The sequence below is a fragment of the Heterocephalus glaber genome, unplaced genomic scaffold, assembly GCF_053883595.1.
Source record: "Heterocephalus glaber isolate CG9 unplaced genomic scaffold, H.glaber_assembly_v1.0 deba00001687, whole genome shotgun sequence".
Classification (NCBI taxonomy): Eukaryota; Metazoa; Chordata; class Mammalia; order Rodentia; family Bathyergidae; genus Heterocephalus; species Heterocephalus glaber.
This window is the reverse complement of record NW_028258412.1, coordinates 12,814,820-12,839,240: the sequence shown is the minus strand read 5'-3', so window position 1 is coordinate 12,839,240 and position 24,421 is coordinate 12,814,820. Positions and strand designations below refer to the sequence as shown.

Here is a 24,421-nt window from a genome sequence, read left to right as displayed (position 1 = left end):
ATTTAAGATAGAAAAATTAAAAGATCAACCTGCAGGGTAACATTTCTACCCATTACAGACAGTTGGCCCTAATCTGAGCCACCTGGAGGCCCCCAAGCCCTGTGGGGTTGAATCTGCCACTTGCACCCCGAGGGCTGAGAAAGCAGCACTGGTGATGAGCATGACACAGGGGCGCACAGTCTCCACCCGGTCTAGGGCAGTGAGTTCTGTGGGCAACTGGAGCTTCAATACTTCGGTATCTCCATGACTGAACCAGAGCCACAGGTGGCTGTACCTGGAGAGAGGCAGGTCTTCCCGTCAGTCTTCAGGAACAAGCAAACACCAGGAAGGGACTGGGAGCTCTGCTTGGTACCAACCACCAAACGTTAAGACAAAGGCTAGAAAGGAATCATTTATTACAACCCCAAATCCTCCAGCAAGGTGTGAAGATGAAATACCCTGACACGTCCCACTTCAGTGACAGCAGTTCTGCCCACTGTGACTGAACCACGGAGACAGCAGCACCCCAGCTGACTGCAGGGCAGGACACAGGCAGTGACCTACAGGAGATACTAGGCTGCCACGGGTTTCAAGACTATTCCAGGCTTCTCTCTCAACATAGGTGGTTTTTCATCAGGCTGGGGGCTGCTTAAAGGTGAGAGGACACTGCACTAGTTCCTAGCAGAATGCTGGGCTCTTCAGCAGTGGCCACAGTACAAGGACAGATTACAGGGACAGAGCAGCCTGTTGTTTCCTGGGGTCATTCCTGGGATTTAGGGCCAAGTGAAGAGGGGTGTGTCACTGACCATCTGTCCCCAGTACCCAGTTGTAACCATAGGTAAACCAAGACTATTAATCACAACAGCAAGGACAGGATTGTGTTGCTTTTTTTCCTTTTTTTTTTCTCTTTCTTTCTTAAAGGAGTGAGGGCATGGAAAATACAGCACACCAATGAAACAAAATGCCAAAAAAAAAAAAATACAAAAAAATACAAAATAGAAAAATGTATTTACAGGTAGTACATTACTATGATCAGAAAGCACAAAGACGCCTGCTGCTATAATACATGCATTGGTTCAAGAAGAAATTACTAAAACTCGGCAAGGGAGAAGCCTGTAAAAAGAAAAGGGGCAAAAAGTTTTAACTTTTCATCCCTAGTTTACTACACTGATCAAACCAAGTAAGAGTCCCCTAAAGCCCACGAGTCTGTCAGTCCAAATGCTACACTGGTTCATAACGGCAGGGTCAGTTGTCAGGTGAGAGATGACAGCTTATATAGGGAAGCCGCAGTGAACTGCTCCACATGCTCAAAACACAGCAAGGCCTGTGGCTACACAGCATGATCTTAGCGGGGTTTGTTTATTCATATATACCTATGCGCGCGAGTGTGTGTGTGTGTGTGTATATATATATATTTGTACGTATGTATAAAAACCGTGCCCTTGTTCACTGCCAACATGACGTCTGGGAGGACATGAAATTACAACAAATTCTTAAGTGTGTGTTGTAAGAAGTCACTCAATGTCTGTGGATTTAATAAGTCACTTCACACCACAGAAAATATTTAATAAATCCAAACAAAGGAAAGAATATAACGACAGAAGAACTTCTGTCTCAGTTCTCTGAAACTGAGTCCCCCAAAGGAAACTGGTCCCGAAGTTCCGGAGGCTTCACTGAAGAAACTTCGCTCTGCTGATTTTTTTTTCCATCCTTTTAGTGTTCAAAAGTTCTAAAACGACTCTTTGCCGTTTGCAGTTTTTAAATAGTCAAGTCTCCAACTCCCTGCAAGGTAACAGTCTGGTGCAGATCCATGAAAACAGGAGGAAGCAGTGCTGGGGAGGGGCCTCTCGCGCTGGAAGGTGCAGGAAGAGAAGGACCCAGCTGGGCCAGCACCCTCTCTGGCCAACAAGCTCCCTTTAGAGGCAAACTCCAGTCACACCTCCGTTCCTTACGCAGGTGTGCCTCTGAGCACCAGGCCAGCTCTAGGAGGAAACAAAACCACGTGGCGAGAGAAAAGTCGATGATGGCCATTCTGGTCACTTCCGATGTGATCCATCATACTTCCAGGAACCGAGAGCTGCTGGACTTGGAGTGGAATGGTTCAGACCACATCCGCCGTAGGTCACCCTGAGAAAGAGGGGACTTCCTGAGTTACTGACTTAAACATGAGGCACACACAGGCTCAAGGCCTTTCTGATTCTGGATCTCAGCAAGTGCTTCTGTGGGGAACCAAAAAGCATTCCAGTTTTGCTCAGTGAAAACCCATGATTGCAGAAGAGAAGCTCTTGGGCAAGGGAGGGCTTTTAGAAACTGTTCAAACTCTACCCTCAAGTTCTAACTTGTGAGTTAACAGTTTGGGCAATTAATGAAACTCAGTCTTTTTTTCCTATCTGTAAAATGAGAAAACATATATCTGGTAAACAAGTTTTTAAAAAAATTTGAAACAGTTTCACTACACATTCCAGGCAGGCCTTGAATTCATGATCTTCCTGCCTCAGCCTCTCAGCCTCCTGAGTGTCAGGATGACAGGCATGTGCCACCACACCTGGCTCAAAATGTGCTCTCTAAATTCAGTTTTTGTACTTGTTTTTTCTTCAGACAGGGTCTTGCTATATATATCCTAGGCTAACCCTGAACTTACGATCCTCCACTCTTAGCTTCCTGAGTGCTGAGATTACAGGTGTGTGGTAGTATGCCTACCTTCTGCATCTGTTTTTTTGTTTTTTGGTACTGGGGATCAAACTCAGGATCTTGCACTTACAAGGCAGGCACGGTGCCACTGAGCTAAATCCCCGGCTCTGCATCTGGTTTTTATTACACACTGCTTTGATACTATTAATTTTTCTTCTTTCTAAACCAAAAAGTTTTTTTTGGGTGGTGGAAATTGACCCCAGTGCCTTGCTGAGCTATATCTTCTGCCCTAGGATACTGCTTTAAAAGCAGGAAGTTTCCATAGCCAGACTCTTGTGGTTTCAGTTAAGTCCTTATGATCAAGTGGTATAGAAAATCATAAACATTTTCTGTCAGTGGCTTTAAGAATCTGAAGATGTTTGCTTAATGCCAGACCATCATATAAAACATAGTCAAGATTAAGAGCTCAGTCTTTTTTGTGTGTGTGTGGTACTGTGAATTGAACTCAGGACCTTGTGCTTCCGAGGTGGGTGTGGTGCCACTGAGCTAAATTCCCAGCCCAAGAGCTTAGTCTTGATCAGGGGCTTAAGTAGAATCACCTCCTGCAAGAAAAGTACATAACCCAAAACCAAGATCAATGTCAAGTTACTGTTTTTGCAGGTTGTAACTGTTTCTCTCACCTTTAAATAGGCCATGGTAAGGAGTGGCAATAAGGTAAATGGCACCAAATAGAGTAGGGCAGGCTGCGCGGCTCGGTGGATGCGAGATGCCACAGTAGCAGTGAGCAGACCTAGGAGGAGAGACATTGGTGACTCTCAGAGGCCAACCCAAAAAGAAAGTAAGTCTGTCACCTGACTGCCACCTGGCAAAATCCTGAGGTTGTACAGATTGGCTGTGACCAAGTCCAGTCCATGGTTAGGGTGTGAGATGCCCTCAAGCAGTTAAAGAAATGTGCAACAGCACAGCAACTTGAAGGCCCTGTGATTGGCCCGAGTCCCACTTCCTACCTCAGGTTCCCAGGTCTAAAATCTCCTTTCTGCCCTGACTGTGCCTGGTCTCTGTCTCCTGGATCTGAAGCAAAAAACCTGGTTCAGGTTCCAGCTCTGCTCCTTACTATAGCCCTGTAGCCTTGAGTGAGGATCTCACCTTTCTGAACTCATCTGCCTGATGGGGCGAGTACCACTTGGTGGTTCCTCTCAGGGTTTAACTGAAATGAACCCATGTGTATGTAATGCTACCGATGACAGTGCTAATGTTAGGCAGAAGGTACAGAGGTGAGAGGCGATCTTTTCCATTCTCTCTGTGGTAGCGGTATACAGTATGTGGACAGGTTACTGCTATTCCTAGCCTAATCACGACTTTCTCTGTTTGCCTGTAGTTGAGCTGGCTGAGGAAAAACTAGCCTGAGAGAGTTCAAGGTCAGAGGCAAGAGAAATGTGAGAACTAATGAAGGCCAATGTCTGTTTATTAAAGTAGGAAATAAACAAGACATCCATTAAACTGTACGGGAGATTTACACAGTCTAATCCACAAACATACGTGGTTATGTGTCTGGCTCTGAGGACTGGCCCTGGTCACGGTCTTCCTATGTGTTCCTCAGATGTACCACTGGAAAGGGAAGAGGCACCCAGCACAGAGAGGATGAAATGTCTCATGGGCTGGGAGGGGCCCTTTTTGGTTGTCTAAACAGTAACCAGAGCTACTGCTTTCCTGGTCAGAATCTGTAGCTAGAAGATCTGACTTAATTTCACAGGCTGGAGAACAACCCGTGAAGGGACTGGCTGCACACTCAGCCTTCTCTTACCTACAAAGTATCCAATGAGGGTGCAGTGAAAGTAGGAGACCTTTTGCATGCGCCCGGAGATGTTGGCGGGTCCCGAAGCCCCGCAGGAGTCACCACTGGCTTGCTTTTTGTAGTTGTCATAGCGAAGGACAAAGCACAACAGAAGACCGGGCATCACAATGTCTCCAATGCCCAACATAGAGAAGTGGCTGCCGGTGGAGCTGAAATGCAGAGTACTAGGTTAGGGATGCCATATGCTGTGATCCAATTTCTACTTCTTTGGTGCAGTGTGTCAGCTTTCTAAGAAGTCAAAAAACTTATCTGAATGGCAGATGGAAATCTCTACTGGCTGGACACTAATTTTTGAGAGTGTAGAGATTAAATGTCCTGCTAGGGGCCTCTAGCCTGACTGCTCAGCATCCCAGGAGAGCACCATGCAGGTGACAGCTCAGGTGATGTGCATGAGTACTGCCTCTTCTAGATATCTCAGGCAAATGTTTGTGAGACATTCATTCACTGCTGAGACCGCAAACCAGGACTAGACTACCACACAGATTAAAGAGCACATTCATTATGCCAACACTGAATTGCCAGGAAATATGTAATTTTACCATTAGAACATATTTTTACAAATGCTGCAGAAGTAAAAAGGATCCAGACTCTCTGGATACCCACCAACTTTGTTTGTTTTTTTGGTACCAGGGATCAAACTCTGGTCCTTGCACTTGTGAGGCAGGTGGCAGAATCACTGAGCTAAATCCCTGGCCCACCCACCAACTTTAAAAAGTAGGAATAGCTGTAAAGTATGGTCGTTCAATTAACATTAACCAGTAATAACAGCACCCATATCACTTAGTGATACTGCTTTCATCCTTACTGCATTTGTACAATGGCTCATGGTCCTTTTCAGTTAAGGTACAGAATCCTGGAAAAGACAACCAAGGCAAGGAACAGATGTGCACAGGAAGATGGAGTGTTCAGCACCATGGGATGAGGCCCAGGAGGCCAATCCTACCTTGGGAAGACCAATTTTCCAGGTAGAGATAGGCGAGGAACATCACGCCCAACATTGGGCCCCAGGTGGAGCTTCCGGGATAGAACATCAAGAGGATTGTCAGCCGGCTGTGTAGCCACTTTCACCATGACATTGCTGTTGAAGATGTAGGCTGAGAAAAATACCTGCCAAGGTGGAGACATACCTTTAACAGAGGGAGCTGTAAGCAACTCATGTCCAGCAATCAGCACTCTCTGTTCTGAAGAGCAGAGCTTAAGAGTACTACTGTGTTCCTGCTTGCTTCTGAGGAGGAAGAAAAAGCCCTGTAGTTTGTATGTGCCTGCAGGTTTCTGAATGTCTCAGAGCCAGCCCCAGAGACTCCCTTACAGTGGGACTAGGAGCTCGGTGCAGGCCACATCATCTGCCTGCTGTCTCTTCCACTCTTGGGAGTCACACAGGGCACCAATTATCACAGTTCCACCCATAGAAGGCGCAGACCATGGCTATACATTGTGAACACAGACAGTTCAGGACCAGAGAGAGGGACCCAAGGCAGCGGTCAGGTAAGAGGTTCTGGACACTCAAAGAGTGGGCAGATATCAGCAGTCAGTGCTCTGAGAGGACACACAGAGGAGCAGGGTCTCCCAGAGAGACACTTACCCAAAAGACATCATAGATTAGCAGCCCTGAGAGAAGCAGGCAGGAGACCTTGAGGCTCGGCAGGCGGACGAAGGCGATCATGGCGACGCAGAGACCCATGGCCAGGGCTAGGGAGGAGACAGCACGGACAGCAGTCAGTGCCTGCATGATGGGCTCATCCCCTTTCTATAAGATCTTCAGCTCATCAACCAACAGAATGCACAATCCTTTCAAAAAGCAGGAGTGGCAAACTCCAGCTTCAGGCACCTGTGCCCACTGTGTGAAGGGCTCGCTTGAGGCCACCTGGACCTGCTAGGATCCAAGTGCTGAGCTGTCAGAGACCTGGCTTATGCTGTCTTGGGCCAGGCTTGTCTGGGCCCGTGCTCTTGTTTCCTGCCACCCTCCCCTGCTGTGGGGGCATCAACCCTGGTTTAAAGTCAGCTTGGACCCTAGATGGATTGCATCCCCTCCTTCACTCAGTGACACGGCTTTATCAATTCACTCCCTTCTCTACTGGAGTTTTCCCTATCGATATACGAATACACAATATGTCTACCTTAAAACACACACATATCCAACACTTGTTCTAAAAATCTCTCTAGCTACCTCTCATTTCTCTGGTCGTTTTATAGGAAAGGTCTATTAAAAAGTGGTAGACATAAGCTGTCTCCAATTCTTTTCTTCCCAATTCAAGTTCTTAATACTTATCACAAAAGCAGTAACTGCATTATAGAAAACTAGAAAATACAGGTAAGACCACTGTTAAACATCCAAAATTTTTTACAGTTTGCCCAGGCTGGGCTCAACTTGGGATTCTCCTGCCTCAGCCTCCCAGAGAGCTGGATCAAAGGTGTGCGCCACCATGCCCAGTTACATACTTATTTTTATAAAGAAAATAATTATTTCTCAGTGTGGAGACTGGCACCTAGAAAAACCTTCTTGCTGTAGTATAACATGCTGGAGAGGGTCATGACAACAGCCGTTAGGTATTTTATAAATATGAGGTCACATAAGCTACTTTTCTAAAGTCAATCTGTAGTTTCTATTTTGGTGAATTTTCATCTCATTTAATCAAATTTCTCTAAAAGCCCCTGGAATATTTACATAGGGTTTGTCTAAACCAGTAGTAACCAATCCAGGAACTATGTGTGTGTTTTAATCTTTTTGAATGTAGAGCAGTCCTTTGTCAATGGTTTAAGACTGGAGACATCTGTCCTACAGAATGTATTATCTTCCTGCAGGCGCTGTTATCTGAAGACTAGATCACTTCCAACTACTCTTTCTCACACTGGTTCTACAAAGGCTTCATCTTTGTCAGTCACTTCATGGACATCACTCCTCGGGGCTGCCAGGGATCTTCTCAGCGCTAAACACAGTGATGAACCTCTGCTTTCAACTCAATTCTCAGATGCTGGACTTGCTCCTAGACCATAGCTTGATCTTCTTAAATTCCAAGTCAGGTTGTACTGGTCTGGTTAAAACCTTTAAACAACTTCCCATTTCACACACAGGCCAGCCAGTCTTCACACTGGCTGGCAGGGTCCCACTGGGTTACCTTTCACACCCTCGCCTGCTACTTCCGCCAGGCAAGTCCCACTGCCTTCCTCCAATCTGCCTCGCATATCCCCATTTCAGTACTTTTGACTTGCTGTGCCCTCCACCTGGAATGAACTTAGCACAAAATCCATCTGGTTCACTCCCTTATCTTTCTTAGGTCTTTACTCAAGGGTGAGCTTCTCAATGCCAAATGGACTTTACTGCAAGTTACATAGTGGCACCGCGGTTTACAAATTTAATTTGTTTTACACTTCTGGGGAAGATAGCTACATTTGTGTTTGTGTGGGGAAGGTGGCCGTGGTTGTGTTTGTCGCTTGATGTGGAGTTTGTGAATGGAAGCAAACTTTTGCCGAAGGCTTTTATATGCGAACCGAACTGTTTCCAACCAGAAGTATATTTAAAATTGTACTTCTTTTTTATAGTATTTGCCTTTTTCCCTTACACCTCTCAACATCTGAAATATAAGACAGAATCAAGAGGAAAAAAAAAGTACTATCTCCTCAACTCCAATGGAAGTACCTTGAGGGCACAGTACACTGCATCCCTGGAACCCACACCAGGGCTTGGATGAAGAGCTTCTTTCTGCCCTCAGTTCTCTTCCTTTTTTTTTTGTTAGTACTGTTTGTTGTTGTTTGAACGCAAGGAGTGCTAAATTCTATCCCTAGCCCTTTTCATTTTGAGACAAGGTCTTGCTAAGTTGCCCAGGCTAGCCTCAAACTTGGAATCCTTTGGCCTCAGCTTCCCAAATAGCTGGGATTACAGGCCTGCGCCACCATGCTCCTCTCAGGACTCATGTCTTAGTCATTCTGTGGCTTCCCAGCACTTGACAGACATTCAATAAAATATTTTCTGAAAAAAATGGAAAATTATGTTCTATTAACTTCAAATTCCAAGCTGTTTTAAGAAAATCAAGAAACACAAGAAAAGCCAAATATCAGATGCATATGATTTTAACAGGTTGGTAACTTGTCAATGTATGTAACAAAATGGGTAAATGTAGTAGCTTGGCAGGCTATGGACTCATCAACTCAATGAGTTCCTACTGTGTGTGTGTCTGGTGTTGCATAAACAAGAGTTTAGCATTCTCATCCCTACAACAAAGAAAAGTTGAAAAGATAGTAAAACTAGGAAGAATCAAAACTATATATTCTCTTTTAACTTTATAATATTCCAGGATGCTCATTCTACTAGGCTCCCTCTCTCTCTTTTGAGACAGGGTCTATGTATCCCAGACTGGCCTTGAACTCTCAGTCCTCTGGCCTCAGCTTCCTGAAGTGCTGGGATTACAGGCATGAGCCACCACACCCACCTGGCTCCACCTTTAATTTTTTTTTTTGCAAACTTATAAAAATAGAACTAAACTGGTAAAATGTACACAAACTGATGCCATCTGAAATGAATGTAATGAACACAGTTGCAAAGGCATGACTGAAGCACAATGTTTAGGGCACCGAAAGGTATACTCAGACTTTATTTGTTAAGGAATAGGATCTCCCAAAATCATCTTAGGAAGCGAATGTCATAAATCAGCAAGGAGGATATTACTATGGATAAACTCAGATGGCTGAGGAACAATAGTTATCGGGTAGTTTGGATCTTGAATGTCTCCAAAAACCCATGTGTTAGCCATCTACTGGGAGGCGGTAAAATGTAGTAGGAAGTCTTCAGGTCACTGGGAGTGTGCCTTCAAGGGTACAGTAGGACCCTAGGCCCGTCTTTTATCCCCTCTCACTTCCTGACCATGATGTGGGCAGTTTTACTCTACCACCTGCCTCTGCTGTGGTGTGCTGACACAAGCTCAACTGATAATGGATGACTCTCCAAAACCACAAGGCAAAACAAAACTTGGTATCTATTATAGTGATGGAAAGCTGACTAATACAACTCGTTGCTAGCAGGTAGAAAGACCCTGGTACACAGGCCAGGAAACAGTGATGAGAGAACATGTGGAACATGTTTGTATATCCAACCTGGCTGGGGTGATCTGTTGTTCATGGGCTTAAGAGTGAACTCAGAATGCTTCGAAGTATCAAGGCAACAAAGGAGAAACAGGCCTAAAAAGGACAAAGGAGGTTCAGGAATGTGTGGAAGTGAGGGTCAGGGGACTGACTGATGCACTGTGTAAAATAAGAAGATGAGGGGCAGGGAAACAGACTAGGTAGAGAAGAAAAAGGGCAGGTCCTCAGGGTTACATTGATATTCCTCTAGTACAGGGAGATGGCTTGTCTGTTCCTGAACTTTCTATCAGTGTACCACAGAATCACTGTCCAAAACGTGCAGGAGCCTTTAAAGGTCACAAAGTCTCACCCTCTTGCTGCTCTGTCACTCATCTTATGCTAGTTCTACCCCATCACGGCCTAAATGAACATGAAAGATTCAGAACTGCTCAGTGACGGGACTTTTTTTTACATGCCTCTAGGCAATCTTCAAAAGATTTAGGGTTTTCAATTGATTAGTCTACCTTATCCATGTAATTTGTAGCTATTTTAGGGTGTTACCCTTCACCATTACTGCAGACCTTAGCCATGCCTTCCCCTTCTTCCTTCTTTGATGTGCGTCCTTTCCTTCTTCCTCCCCTTCCTTTCTTACTCTTCACTGCCACTGTCAAAATCTGCTCACATCATTTCTTGCCTTAGGGTCATGAGGTTTCTTCCCTGTGAAGATCAGGTCTAATTTTAAAGTTGTACAACTTACACACAGTGAAGCTGCAGACATGGTGCCTCCTGTAGTTATACTATTGTCTTTCCAATCACAGTTTTCCCACTGGATTCTAATCCCTGTGTCTGAAGAGGCAGACAGCAGCACATCTGACTAGCTCAGAGAAAAGTTCTTGGGTTCTTTTTTTTTTTTTGGTACCAGGGATCGAACTCAGGACCTTGTGCTTGCAAGGCAGGCGATGTAACCGGTGAGCTAAATCCCTGGCCCCTTGGGTTCTTTTTTTTTTGGTACTGGGGATTGAACTTGGGTCCTTGCGCTTGCATAGCAGGCATCGAAACCACTGAGCTAAATCCCCGGACCCCTTGGGTTCTTAATCTTACATCTTCCTTAGAGCTTTTCCAGACCAAAGTGAGGAGAAGTAGTAACTTCTCTTTGTTCCGGGCTTCCTGAGAAACTCTCAAGACTTCCCCTGATAGTTTTGCCAACAAACTTAACTTTTCATTACATGTGAATTCACCAAAAGTGGTAGGGAAGTAACTATTAATCTTAGTTATTTAGCTATGATTTATTTATTTTGGGGGGTTTTTTGGACTCAAGTTCTCATTATGGCCTTGAACTCACTTATGTAGCCCAGGCTGGCCTCAAACTTGTGGCAATCCTCCTGCCTCAGCCTTCCAACTGGTGGAATTACAGATGTGCAAAACCACACCCAGTATTTTAAAGTAATTATTGACATCTCTTTTTCACCTGGTCATCAACAACTAGGTGGAGGGATAGGGATAAGACAATGACACCAAATTGAGCTAAAGATGTTTTCTGTAAGAAGGAATATGCATTGTTCACATTCTAAGATAAAGGATCTTGAGCTATCTATGCCCTATAAGCAAATAAAAAAAATCAACTGCTAGATTTCTAGCACTAAACATTTCTCTTTTTTTGGTGCTGAGGATTGAACTTGGGACCTTGCACTTGCGAGGCAGGCAGCAGAACCACTGAGTTAAATCCCTGGCCCACTAAACATTTCTTAATGAGAAGGTAGTAGAACTGTAATAAAATGAGAAGCTGGATTACACCTGTGTCAGTCCCTGAAGTGGGCAGGGGATGCAGATGAAGAAGCTGGTTCTATGATCCATGAACATGTGTGTGTGCAAGATTCATCAGCCTGGACTGGGGATGCCTGTCCATGGCAGAGTGCTTAGTGAGCATGTCTGAAGTCCTGGGTTTAATCCTCATCATCCCCAAAGTAAGAAAGATGCATCAGTTTTTAGGTAACATACTATCACCTACTGGTCTAATTTGTTCATGCCATCCCATATATATGTGTGTGTATATATATGTCGGGAGCAATACTATATAATTTAGGGAAAAATCATTTGATTAGCCGAGTTCTCCTGCCTACAGCCCAGCTGTGGAATTCCGAGACATAATTCCATTTTGGCTTCCGGTCACAGCTGAGACCTCAATGATCCAGTGATGCTGTGATTCTCCAGGACAAGATTACACCAGTTGAAGACATCCTGGGAGGAACAAAATCTTCATCTACTCAGTTCCTCATTGTTCTTGGATTGTTATATCTTGTTTACCTGGATGTACTGAACTCTCTGCAAGTCATTTGTTGCGTTTGTTTCTCCGGATGTACCTTAAGCTGGGGGGCTTTCGTCTTTGCCACCCAGTGCATCACTGATCAGACCCAAAGCTCAGCTTCTTCTCAGTCTCATTTTTCTACCTTTCCTGTAATGCTGCTTGTGCTGCAGTGACTCACAGGAGACTAGGACTTACTGCAGAGGTTCTAGTAATGTCCCCTTTCCCTGTTCCCTACACACACACACACACACACACACACATATTTTTTGATACCGGGGATCGAACTTGGGACCTTATGCTTGTGAGGCAGGTAGTGGAACCACTGAGCTAAATCCCTGGCCCAAGTTTATATATTTTTAAATTTAAAATAAAAACTTTTTTTATTGGTACATGCTTGCAGTACATAATGATTATATTCCTCATGGGGAGTTAATACCTGTACATAACACATCTTTTTTGTTTGGTGCTGGGGATCGAACTCAGGACCTTGTGCTTGCAAGGCAGGCAGCGGCACCACTGAGCTAAATCCCCCGGTCAACATAACACATCTTAATTCTTCTTTACCCTCTTCTTCCCCATCCATTTCTTGGTTCCCTTTCCTTTTGCAAAAAGATCTATCTCCCTATTTCCTCTTATCTTTTATTTTGCTCTTTATTTATATTTTGGGTATCTCATATAAGAGAAAGCAAGTGTTTTTTTTTTAGAAATCATGTGACTAAAAATTTAAGCTTGTGTGTCTGATTTAAATGCCACTTGCCTTCTCAATATTTTAGTTATTTTATACAACTTTATTTTAAAAAATCTTGTTAATGTACAAGCATTGGCACATTTTAAAAACAAACTACATAAACAGATTTTTGCTGTACTCTAGGAAAGTGGAATGTCAGAAGTCAACAAAATGATAAAGTGCTAAAACAGAAGGCACTTCACAAAATCTGTTCACTGAAACAGTTACATATCCTCATTTACATCCTTCACTTTTTTGTTTTTTTGGTTTTTTTGTACCGGGGATCGAACTCGGGTCCTTGTGCTTGCACAGCAGGCGGCAAAACCACTGAGCTAAATCCCCGGCCCTACATCCTTCACTTTTTAAGTAGCAGTGAATGTCTCTTTGGACTGACACACATGCAGAAATAGTTTCACAGCAGTAAAAATACAAGGCAAATAAATGATTAGCCCTTGGCCAACTTTTTTTGTTTTTGATGACCTGAAGTCTACTTTAACCTTCCTTTCATAAGAGGAAACGGAAGGATTCAGAATTGGAAGTTGAAATCCCAGAATGTAATCACTTGGGGACTGAGAAGTCTGGCAGATATTAAACCCCCTTTCCCCAGAAACAGTCAGAGCCCTTTGTTTTTATGGTTGAAGTTTTGTGAAGTAAAAAAAGGAAAGAATTAGAGAAGAACACTTCAGAATCAGTGAACTAAAAAGGTGTTACACTCATTAGTTTTAAATACTTAGGTTATTAAGAAATCTAAAATGTTACACAGAGGTAGATAACAGTCCCAAGTTTCCATGGAATCTAATAATTTAGTATCTGGACATCAAACAGATCAAAAACTCCTTTATTATCATCTAAATTAAAGCTGTAGTCATCTGCAGGGGTAGGAGAAAGCCGTAAGGATGGAAACACATCAGAAGATATTAACTCATTGATAATATCTCCACTAACAGATTCTGCAGAAGCTATTTCTGTAGCTGGTATCTGCTGAAGATTCTGGCTCCTTTTTTTTGATTCTATCTTCTTTCGGACACATGCTGCTCAGGCAGGTTCTGAGCCAGCAGCCTTCTCAAATTTAAAAGGTTAATTTACCACATGAAACTGAGAGCAGGTAAAAGAGCCCTATATTTCACTTCAAGAAAATGCTAAAGTCCATCTTTTGGATGAATACTTCTTAGTGGAGCCCTGCAAATCATTAATATCCTGTTTTCATTCTACAAGAACTTCAAAGGACAACCTCTAGTTGGCCATAGTGGTGCAGGCCTGTAGTCCCAGCACTTGGACAGCTGAGGCAAGAGGGTCACTGGCAAGTTTAAGGGCAGCCTGAACTACACAGTGAAATCTTGTCTCAAACCAAACCAAAATCACAAAGGACAACACTTAATTAAGCAACACTCATTTAAAAACCCTACCACCAAATCTCACTGCTTACAAGATGATTTCTGATTCTCCAGAGAAGCCTGGCAAGAAAATTTCCATGCCAGAGAACCATTTCAACCAAGACTAGAAAGCTACCTTCCTGTAATAGCAGAAAACAAGTCAAAACCACATCTGCATCTTTTTTCTTTTTGTACCAGAGATTGAACTCGGGACCTTGCCCTTGCGAAGCAGCTGCCGGAACCACTGAGCTAAATCCCCGGCCCTAACACAGCTGAGAAATAAAAAGCTCAAAGGCAGGACCAGGGATTTAGCTCAGTGGTTTCATCGCCTGCTGCACAAGCGCAAGGACCCGAGTTCGATCCCTGGTACACCGCCCCCTCCCCCCCCAAAAAAGCTAAAAGACTATCTTCTTTTGAGAAAAAATTCTACTCTGGGTCACCAGGGCAGTTTGACCAGTGAAAATTGGCAGGAAGAAGAGATCCTTGAGTGAGCAAATATTACAAAGTTACAATAATAACAGAAAATGCTATCAGCAAGAGCCACTTAAGGGTTAGGGGAGCCTCACTGAACACTCAACAAAAATGTTTACTTAAAAAAAAATGTTTACTTCTAGGAAATGTATGGATGACAGTGGTCACTGGGAAAATAAAGTGTGTCCCTTAAGGCCCATCTTCTATCAACTTCCCAGTCTAGAGCAGAGTCTTCCAGGCCACAGCCTGCACAGAAGGGTGTGGCAAGCAGCCTCGCCTACAGTTACAGCGAAGCCCATCACCACACCACTGCCTGAGCGGCTCCTGCCAGGTCAGCAGCAGCATTAGATTGTCACAGGAGCACAAACCCTGCTGTGAACCTGCATGCAAGGGACCTGGGTCGTGTGCTCAAGACAATCTGATGTAATAATGCTAGAAATAGAGTGCACAATAAACCCAACATGCTCCAACGATCCCCAAATCCCCTCTCCCACTGTCCAAGGAAAAATTGTCTTCCTGAGAAAGAAAAAAAAAAAGGGAAACAAAGTCTATGTAAATAGGGAAGGGCGCACAGGTAATGAGGGAAAAATAAGAACTAAGATACATCATGTTCAGGTACAAACACCCAATGATAAATGTAAATGTACTGTATACCTAAAATGTACCAATTAATATATAAATAAATAAATCAAAAAAAAAGAAAAATTGTCTTCCACAAAACTGATCCCTGGCGCCAAGAAGTTTGGGAGTTGCTGGTCTTGAGGAAGAGACTCCTACAGTAAAAGGAACCCTTTCATATGTCTCACTGAGAGGTGCTTACCCCATTTCCTCCTTAGCCTGGTAAAGTCATTCTTAACCCTTGTCTGCAGAAGTACAACAACATCCCTTGCACTGTTTCTTTACTATTAAAAGTGATAGCTGGGTTGGGGGTACAGGCCTGTAATCCCAGAACTCTGGAAGGCTGAGGCAGGAGGATTACAACTTTGAGCTTGGACTAGGTTACTTAGTGACTCCCCAAGACCCTGTCACAAAATAAAAAATTAGAAAATGGGTTGGGGATGTAATTCAGCTATACCAGTGAGCTACATTTCCAGCTCTTTTTAATTTTGGGACAAGGTCTGCTGAGCTGCCCAGGTTGGGCTCTTGTGATCCACCTGTCTTAGACTCCTGAGTAGCTGGGGTGACCAATGTGTGCCACTGTGCCTGGCCAACGCAAGTGTTTTTAAGAGTCTGCCAAAAAAAAAATACACTTCAGGAAAAGAAAAATAGTATGATGTTTTTTCAACAGACGGTGTTACCCTTGTATGAGAGACCCTAGTGGATATCGTATATCGCAGAAAACCTAGCACACTGATTTCCAAGGTTACCCAAGCAGCAGTTCTCTGTACTAATAAAATGTCTGGAAGCTAATGGCCACCACTCTGAGCACCTCCTGGAATTGTAGAAGTGAAGGTAATCTCATGATGTCTCAATAAATTTAGTATTAAAGTATTTACACAAGTTTTTCTTTTCCTGAAGTGTGTATACATTTTTTTGGCAGACTCTATAAAAACACCACACAGGCAAACAAAAGCCCAAACTATGTAGCAGATCAGCACATGTCAGATCAGTTATGGAAAGTATATATACCCTAATGTCATGTTACTTAGGAATTGCTGGAATAACTTAGCTATTCCTCAACCTGAGGCCTGAACAGCAGGCATCACTATAGGAGATCCTGGGCTTAATGGACAATGAGTGACAGCTCACTGTGGCTGAGCCAGCCTCACAGCTCAAGGAAACACCGGCTGGCAAAGTGCAGAAGGACTCGAAGGCCTGGGAGCAGGTTCCAAAGAGCCGTTTCCTAGGTCTCTGTAGTTGCTTAGAATGGTAACAACAGTAGATGCAATCCATACCTGTAATCCTTGGTTTTCAACTTCTTTCCCTAAGTATTCTTTAGATAATATTACAAAAAGTATAAAATTGATTGCTTTTTTTATTACTGCCTTTTTGTATCAGGGAATTGAACCCTGGGCCTCTGCACTGAGCTACATCTTGAGCCCTTTAAACATTTTTTATTTTGAGATAGGGTCTCTTTAAGTTGCCCAGGCTGGGCTTGAACTTGTGATTCTCCTACCTCAGCCTCCTGAGTAGCTGGTGTTATAGGTGTGTGGTACCATGTCCAACTTTGACTGTCTTTATATTTTAATCTGCTTCTCATCTGAACCACCAAAAGAAAAGAAAATGTGTACAGACTTTGTGGGACAGAGCAAGAGTCATTATATAGAAGTTTCCCGAGGTTAGGAAAATAAATTGAAAAAAAGTTTTTTTTTTTTGAGACAGCGTCTTGGTTATGTAGTTCAAGCTGGCCTTGAACTCACTATGTAGCCCAGGCTACCCTCAAATTCCTGGTGATCCTTCCTGCCTCCGCCTCCCAGGTGCTGGGATTATAGGCCTGTGCCACCACCCCCGGCTGAGAGTAGAATCGTAAAAGTTTTCCAGCATCTGCTGGGAAAGACCCAAAGAATCATGGGGCATTTTTGGAAATATTCTTTCAAGGTGCTGTATGAAACAGACACAGAGGTTCTGTAACTTAGTTTAAGTTACTTCTCTGAACCTTTGCTTCTTCTTCTGTAAAATGAGAATAATGGTTCCTACTTCAAAGAGTTACCTTGAAAATCAAATGAGGGGCCGGGGATTTAGCTCAGTGATTTCACCGCCTGCTGTGCAAGCACAAGGACCTAAATTCAATCCCCGGTACCGGAAAAAAAAAGAAAATCAAATGAGATAATTCATACAAAACACCTAGTAGAGTGGCTAAAACATAAAAAGCACTCTAAATCTTAGCTACTGTCATTATTTCATCATTATCAGTGAAAGGAAATTCTCATATGCTATATACATAGGCACATAAGCTGCTACCTGTTTCTGAAAGTCAGTATGGTAACAGATATAAAAAATTTTGATATAGCTGGGTGTGGTGGTGCACACCTCTAACTCCAGCACTCTAGGAGGCTGAGGTACAAGGATCACAAGTTTGAGCTCAGCCTGGGTAACTTAGTGAGACTGTCTCAAAAAATAAAAAGAGTTCAGGATGTAGCTCAGTGCCAAGGCCCTAGATAAGAAAGAAAAAGAAAAAAAGAGGAAAAAAAATCTAATCTGAAATTCCACCAAGAAGTGGAAGAAGAATGTTTATCTCAGGGTTATTTATTTATTTATTTTTTGGTACCAGGGATGGAACTCGGGTCCTTGCTCTTGAGGGGCAGGTAGTGGAACCACTGAGCTAAATCCCCAGCCTTACCTCAGGGTTATTAATAGAAAAAGACTAAAGACTAAAAACAATCTAAGGATGCAGCAATAGTTAAATAATTGACATAATAAAGAATATTATGAAGCTATTAAAAAGGATGTGATGTACCTTTATATAATGATATATTTTACCACTACATTAAAATGTATGTTGCATCATATATAAAACAGCCCATATTATATATGCTGTTTATTATACATAATATATAATCCATATTATATATTGAATAAGAAAGTTCTTTGCACAAAAACTTGAACCTGAATATTTACAGACACATTGTTTATTACGGGGGAAGAATATGGCCAATGGTGGCCCACTCGTGTAATTCCAGCACTCGGGAGGTGGAGGCAGGAGGATTGCCGTGAGTTCCAGGCCAGCCTGGGATACACAGTGAGTTTGAGGCCAGCCTGAACTACATAGTAAGACCCTGTCTGAAAAAACAAACAAACAAAAAAAGGGGGTGGGAAAGCAACAGATGAAGGAATAAATAAAATTGGTAATGGGATAGTATTCAGCCTTAAAAAGGTTATGAGAGTATGAACCGAGGGTATGACATGGATTGAGCCTTCAAAATATCTTGTTAAGTGAAAGGAGTCAGACATGGAGCCATATAAATGTCCAGAGTCAAGAAATTCATCAAGACTAAAAGCAGATTAGTGGCTGCCTGGGACCAGGGTAGGTGGAAGGGATGGCTGCTAGTGGGTATAGATTTTAGGGAGTGAGGAACAAAAATGATCTACAGTTGATTATAGTGATCACACCTAGATTGTTGCACAACTCTGTGAATACACTAAGTCATTTATAAAACTATATTAAATAAAAATTATAATCTGTAACATATTACTTACCATCCATGAGGAGCCAATGGCCAGTGAGAACCCAGATGAGTACGAGCATGACAGACAGAGAGAATGATAGTAACTCAGCAGCAGTGAAACGCCCACAGCAACCAAAGGAAATCCTGGAAAACACACAATATTTATGAGACTGAGGGGCACACTGCATTCAGTGACCAAACTCTCTTTTGGTTCTTTATGGTCAGAATTCATGATGGCTAGATTAGAACAGCAGCCAATACCAAGATAACTACAAATCTAGAAGATCCAAGCCTCTTTGGAGTACGCTACAGAAAACTCAGAGGAATTAAACTTCTGCTCCTGTTTCATAATACACTTTTTAGGCCAAATTATCAAAATGGGTATTTAAAAGTTTAAAGTGACAAAATCAATTTCTGGAAAAGCTAACTATGAGGGAAATTCTAATCCTAACAGGAAAAAAAATGAAGAAAGCAATAATTCAATTCACTTAGCAAAGATAAAAATATTTGTAATGTGGTCAGTCTATTCAGCTATCACTAATTCCTGGTAGCATCAGCTGCCACTAGTGACTGGTTTCCAAGTGCACACAGCATCCCCATTAGCATAGCACTTTATTTCCAAGGGGCAACAGCTTTAGGGCTTAAAGTGTGATCACTGGTATTAAACCAAAGGGCCTTGTACATCTCGATCACCAAAGAAGAAAGGTAAAGAATGTCTGAATTCAACCACTATCCTCATATTCCATGAAGTCATTAGTAAAGGAATAAAAGCATTGCTTCAAAAGAAAACTGCTTGTTTTTCAATAGACAGGAAGCATATTACAATGACTCTTAAGATTTGTATTTCCTCTGCTGTAAAAAGGTGCAAGAGGAAGTACTATTACTTTTAAAGGATCAACTGTCTTACTTCCCAATCTCTTGGCATTTATGTGTACCAGTAACCCAGACACTTAAGACTCCTAATAATGCTACCAAGCATGAGAGAAAGACATAAGTTTATAAGTCAGAACAAAGTCCCAAGTCCTTACTTGTTCTGAGGTGAACAGGGTCTTGTTAAATACTGGCACATCGGGAGAAGAAGAAAAGCAAAAGCTATCGTTGCAAGAACTAGAGAAAGAAAATGTATGGTTAAACTTTTTAATTTTCCACCAATTATAAGAAAAATGGCATTTTAATCATTTTCTAAAATACTTTAAAAAAAAATTTTGGTACCAGGGACTGAGCTCAGGACCTTGCACTTGCAAGGCAGGCAGCGGCACCACTGAGCTAAATCTGTGGCCCTGAAATACTGATGAGTGGAAACAATTTAACTAAAGACTTTCTTTATAATTACACAGACACCTCTTTTAAAAATATACAAAAGGAGGGCTGGGGATTTAGCTCAGTGGTTCCACTGCCTGCCTGGCAAGTGCAAGGTCCTGAGTTCGATCCCCAGTACAAGAAAAAAACAAAAGGTACCTGATTTTGAAGTAGGGGTAGTGTGGGTAAATTTTTTCATTCTCTACTAACTCAACAAGAAAGATAAATAGTGGGTCCTAGTAAGTCAAACAGCATTTTGTTACTGTTTTTTACATCACTGCCTGGGCTTGAAAACAGACAACAGAACCCCCTCGATTAAGCTATCAGTGTTTCTACCTGCAGAAACATTGGCACAGGCTACACCACTAAGCCAAACTGGATCTTCTGGTAATTTACTAGAAAAGGAGCCACAGCTAAAGGAATACTGCTTTGGTGCCAAAAAAGCTCATGAGTCTTCAAATCCCTGGCCTTACGTTCAGACTGTGTTGATAAGTCTGAACAGATGTGTGTTCAAGGAGGAGGTTTGGGGTAGGAGAAAAAAAGCCAGATTCAGGAAGAAAAACTTGCATGGTATGCTATGTAAATTCTAAATTTTGAACGATTACAAAAAAAATCTTTTTTCCCTTTTAGTACCCTAAGAATGAACAGAGAAACTCTTACCTGCTGTACATATTGTAAAAACTACTTGAACTGAGTCAAAGAAGAAGAACATTACTAGAAGCGAAACAGATGCTCCAATTGGGAGGAACAGAGCCTGGGTAGAGTCAATTGTTTGGATACCTAAAAAACAGAAAATGAGACATATTAACCACTCATTACATACTGGCACTGTGCCCAAGCACTTTATATACATTAGCTCATTAAAATGCAGGTACTTCTTGTGACGGCTATATAATATATAGATTATCCAAGGCCCTGTGATCCTTTCCCAATGACATTATGAGTTCCTTTCTCTCCTCACTGCCTTCACTAAAGTGAAATGCCCAAGAAATATTTATCAAATCAGGCTACTACCTTCTAATGGTGACCATCAGGATGACAGGATACACTGCCCCCCCCAGTAAAAAAACTAAAAAGAAAAAAGTGTCTAATCCCAGCTCTTGGTAGGCTGAGGCAGAAGGATCACTCATGAGCTGAAGGCCGGCCTGGGCTACATGGTGAGTTCAAGGCCAGCCTAAACTGCATAGGAAGACCCTGTCTCAAAAAAAGAAAAAAAAAAAAGTGCCCAGGTCCAACTTCAGACCACTTAAATCAGTGGGGATTAAACTCCCCAGAAAAATTTGTTTTGTATCCGGGGGTGAGAACCACTAATAGAAAAGGAAAACATGGCAAAATCTGATAACCAGTGAATGAAAAGGGAAAATAAACTGTTTTGTCTTATATGCTACCACTTCCACATTAACTCTGCTAAGATGTCATAAAGAAAAGTACATGAAAGGGATCAAAGCTTTTTAGGGGTTTTCATGGAATAAAATACTAAGTATTTATCTGAAACAAGATTATTTCTTAGTGGTTAGGTGGGTAAGTCAAATAATTCACTTAAGAATGGGGCAATTCCAAGAAATTACCTGTGCCGAGTTGCAGTCAAACCCATTCAACTTGGCCCATTACAAAATCTCTAAATTTCTCCTACATAGTTTCTGGATTTACATGCTCTACAGTAGTTAAAAAAAAAAGCTAGAGGAAACTATAGGTTTAAGTTGTCATTCACGATCAGAAACAATGGTTTCTCAAATAAGTGATTATTTGTTACAGAATAAGAAACAAGTCTTCTAAATATATTCACTAATCTTAAAATATACGTTCTTCTGTACAATAAAGGATCTTATATACTCTACAGATAAATTCTATTAATTCAAAATATGACCAGAAAAGTTAAATGGCTGGTAGAACACCAAGACTATAGCAGCTAGAGTATAAGATGTGTTTATAATCTAAATTTTAGACTGTAATTAAAATATAAAAATGAACACAAAGAATTCTAGAATAATAGTATGCACAGAATTTCTATTCTGATAATACAGTTTTATCACTTTTTTGGGGGGGTACTGGGGATCGAACTCAGGACCTTGCACTTGTGAGGCAGGCGGTGGAACCACGGAGCTAAATCCCCGGCCCTGATAATACAGTTTTAAAGCAGGTATTATCACAGGGCAAGTAAAGCTCTTTTAGTTGCTACCTTAAACAGTGTACGTGACTTCAGTGTGGCACTTTCTAAAGGCCTGGAGAGAATAATCTAACAGGGGAAGGAGCGAATTACAAATTTTAGTCAAATCCAGTGACTCACAAAACAAATTAAAACAAAGCTAAACAGTGTATCTATAATTTAGAAGACTTACAACTGCATTTCCCCCTTGCCTAGTTATTAGAAATTGAACCCAGGGTCTTCACACTGAGCTACATCCCCTTCTCCTTTAAAAATTTTTTTGAGAGAGGGGCTTGATGATAATCAGCCAGCCTGGGCTCAAACTTGTGACCCTTCTGTTTTGGCTTCCTGGAGTGCTGGGATTACAGGCATGTACCACCACAACTGGTTGATTTTTTTATCTTCTGACAAAATGTTTACCAAACACTTACTGCAGTAGCAATAGGAAGGATTAAAAAAATCATTTCCAGATCTGGAGTTTATAGCCTAAGGGGGAAGAGACTCATGAAGAGAATCTAATCGTACATTTCCATCAATCTTTACAATTCAAATAAATTACTTATGAAGTAAAATACTTCAAAATGTCAAATAATGGGGTATATGTGGCTTTATTCTTTACTCAATGCTAATTAAATGAAGGACTGTTGCATAAAGAGGAATATCTAATATACAGACCTCTTGGGGCAGATACAGGAGCTGTAACAAGGTGAGGGGACATAAGAGAGGAAGAGAAAAATCTCCTTATCCCTGCAATGTTCTAATGGTTTTTACTGTGAAACATCACATACAGAAAAGTACAGAAATGGGGAGCTCAGTGAATTATCACACACCAACTCAGTCAGGGACAGACCAACCCAGAGGCCTTCCCTGTCGCCACTCCCTTTCCTCCAAAGGGAGCTACTATACCAACCTTTGTAACATTCTCCTCTTTATGTATTCCACCCAAATGGACACCCTTAAGTAATCATGTTTGTCTGTTTTTTGAACTTTACAGACATTGAATCATGTGGTATTTTTTGTGTGCCCGGCTTCTTTTTTTCTCAACATTATTTATGAGACTTAGCCCGGCATGGTGGCACACGCCTATAATCCAGCACCCAGGAGGCTCAGGCAGGAGGATCACCGTGAGTTTGAAGCCAGCCTGAACTACAAAACAAGACCCTTTCTCAAACAACAACAACAACAACAACAACAACAACAACAACAGCAACCACCACCACCACCACCACCACCACCAGAATCATCTACGCTGTTATATGAACTTGATTTCATTGTATGAATATATTAAAACTTATCCATTCTATGACAGACATTTCAGTTGATTCCAAATTTGTGGCTATTGCAAATAATGCTGCTTTGAGTGTTCTTTTATGTGACTTTGGGTGCACACGTGCCCATATTTGTTGGTATATAACCAGGAGCAACACTACTGGGTCCAAGGGTGTTTTTATCTTCACCATTAATACATAATGTTGAAATGTTTTCCAGTATGATTCTGCAAATTTATACTCTCTCCAGAAGCCTAAAGAGTTCTTTCTTGGGGCTGGGGATTTAGCTCAGTGGTTTCGCTGCTTGCTGCGCAAGCGCAAGGACCCAAGTTCGATCCCCAGCACCAAAAAAAAAAAAAGAGTTCTTTCTTGTTCTACAATCCTCAGGGCTTTTAATTCCAGCTATTCTGGTAGTTATACAGTGCTATTTTATTGTGGTTTTAATTTTCATTTCCCTGCTTTTCCTAGGTAGGCCTATTCTACCATCCCCCTGAGTGCTTGGTTCAGCAGCACATACTACTGACCCCCTGACTTCCATCTGGTTTTGTGCTGCTCACACAAGTAGAATATTACTATAATCCGAAGCACTAATTTCTCAGTCTTTGGTCACACATCCTAGGGAACCAACCTGGCAATGAGAACATTCAATTACAAAGTGATAATCTCCCTTCTGGAAGTTTTAATTTTTTGGGTCACATGGCCCATCTAATCCTGTCATCGCTTAATACTTCTTTAAGCTTCTTTTATTTATAATCAAGGACAATTTCTTTTTTCTTTTTGGCAGTACTGGAGATTGAACCCTGGGCCTTTGAACTGAGCTGTATCCCTAGCCCATAAACACAAACACACACAAAATTTTTTTTAATTTTTGAGACAGGGTTGTGCTAAATTACCTAGGCTGGGCTCGAACTTGAGGTCCTCCTCTCTCAACCTCCCAGAGTGTTGGGATTACAGGTGTGCACCACCATACTGAGCTTTAATTTCTGACATTATCTAAAGCATGTCACTATAAGAAATCCTTCAAGCCAGGGATTTAGCTCAGTGGTTCCACCACCACCTGCCTCGCAAGTGCAAGGTCCCGAGTTCGATCCCAGGCACCAAACAACAACAACAAAAACCATTTTTTTTTGTTTGTAACTTCTTTCTTATTGTATGTTGAGAATAAAATTGCACCTGGATACAATTACACTAGCAGATTTCTCTTAG

The 24,421-nt window shown here is 42.1% G+C and overlaps 1 protein-coding gene and 1 long non-coding RNA gene across 3 annotated transcripts in view; one reads left to right on the top strand and one right to left on the bottom strand.

Moving 5' to 3' along the window:
* Nucleotides 1–8,435, top strand: part of LOC110348888 (uncharacterized) — a 35,672-nt gene extending 27,237 nt beyond the window's left edge. The window contains exon 5 of one of the 2 annotated variants that reach the window (XR_002394480.2): nucleotides 7,268–8,435. This is a non-coding gene — a long non-coding RNA (uncharacterized LOC110348888). The remainder of the gene's footprint in view (nucleotides 1–7,267) is intronic. The other variant, XR_002394477.2, reaches the window with a different exon arrangement.
* Nucleotides 969–24,421, bottom strand: part of Sppl3 (signal peptide peptidase like 3) — a 129,470-nt gene continuing 106,017 nt past the window's right edge. Inside the window, exons 4-11 of the mRNA XM_004843647.4 lie at nucleotides 20,462–20,581; nucleotides 19,531–19,609; nucleotides 18,534–18,646; nucleotides 6,048–6,154; nucleotides 5,409–5,572; nucleotides 4,415–4,614; nucleotides 3,291–3,400; nucleotides 969–2,106 (exon numbers count right to left, since the gene is read on the bottom strand). Of these exons, the coding sequence (XP_004843704.1) occupies nucleotides 2,035–2,106; nucleotides 3,291–3,400; nucleotides 4,415–4,614; nucleotides 5,409–5,572; nucleotides 6,048–6,154; nucleotides 18,534–18,646; nucleotides 19,531–19,609; nucleotides 20,462–20,581 (965 nt within the window). The 3' untranslated portion in view covers nucleotides 969–2,034. The remainder of the gene's footprint in view (nucleotides 2,107–3,290; nucleotides 3,401–4,414; nucleotides 4,615–5,408; nucleotides 5,573–6,047; nucleotides 6,155–18,533; nucleotides 18,647–19,530; nucleotides 19,610–20,461; nucleotides 20,582–24,421) is intronic.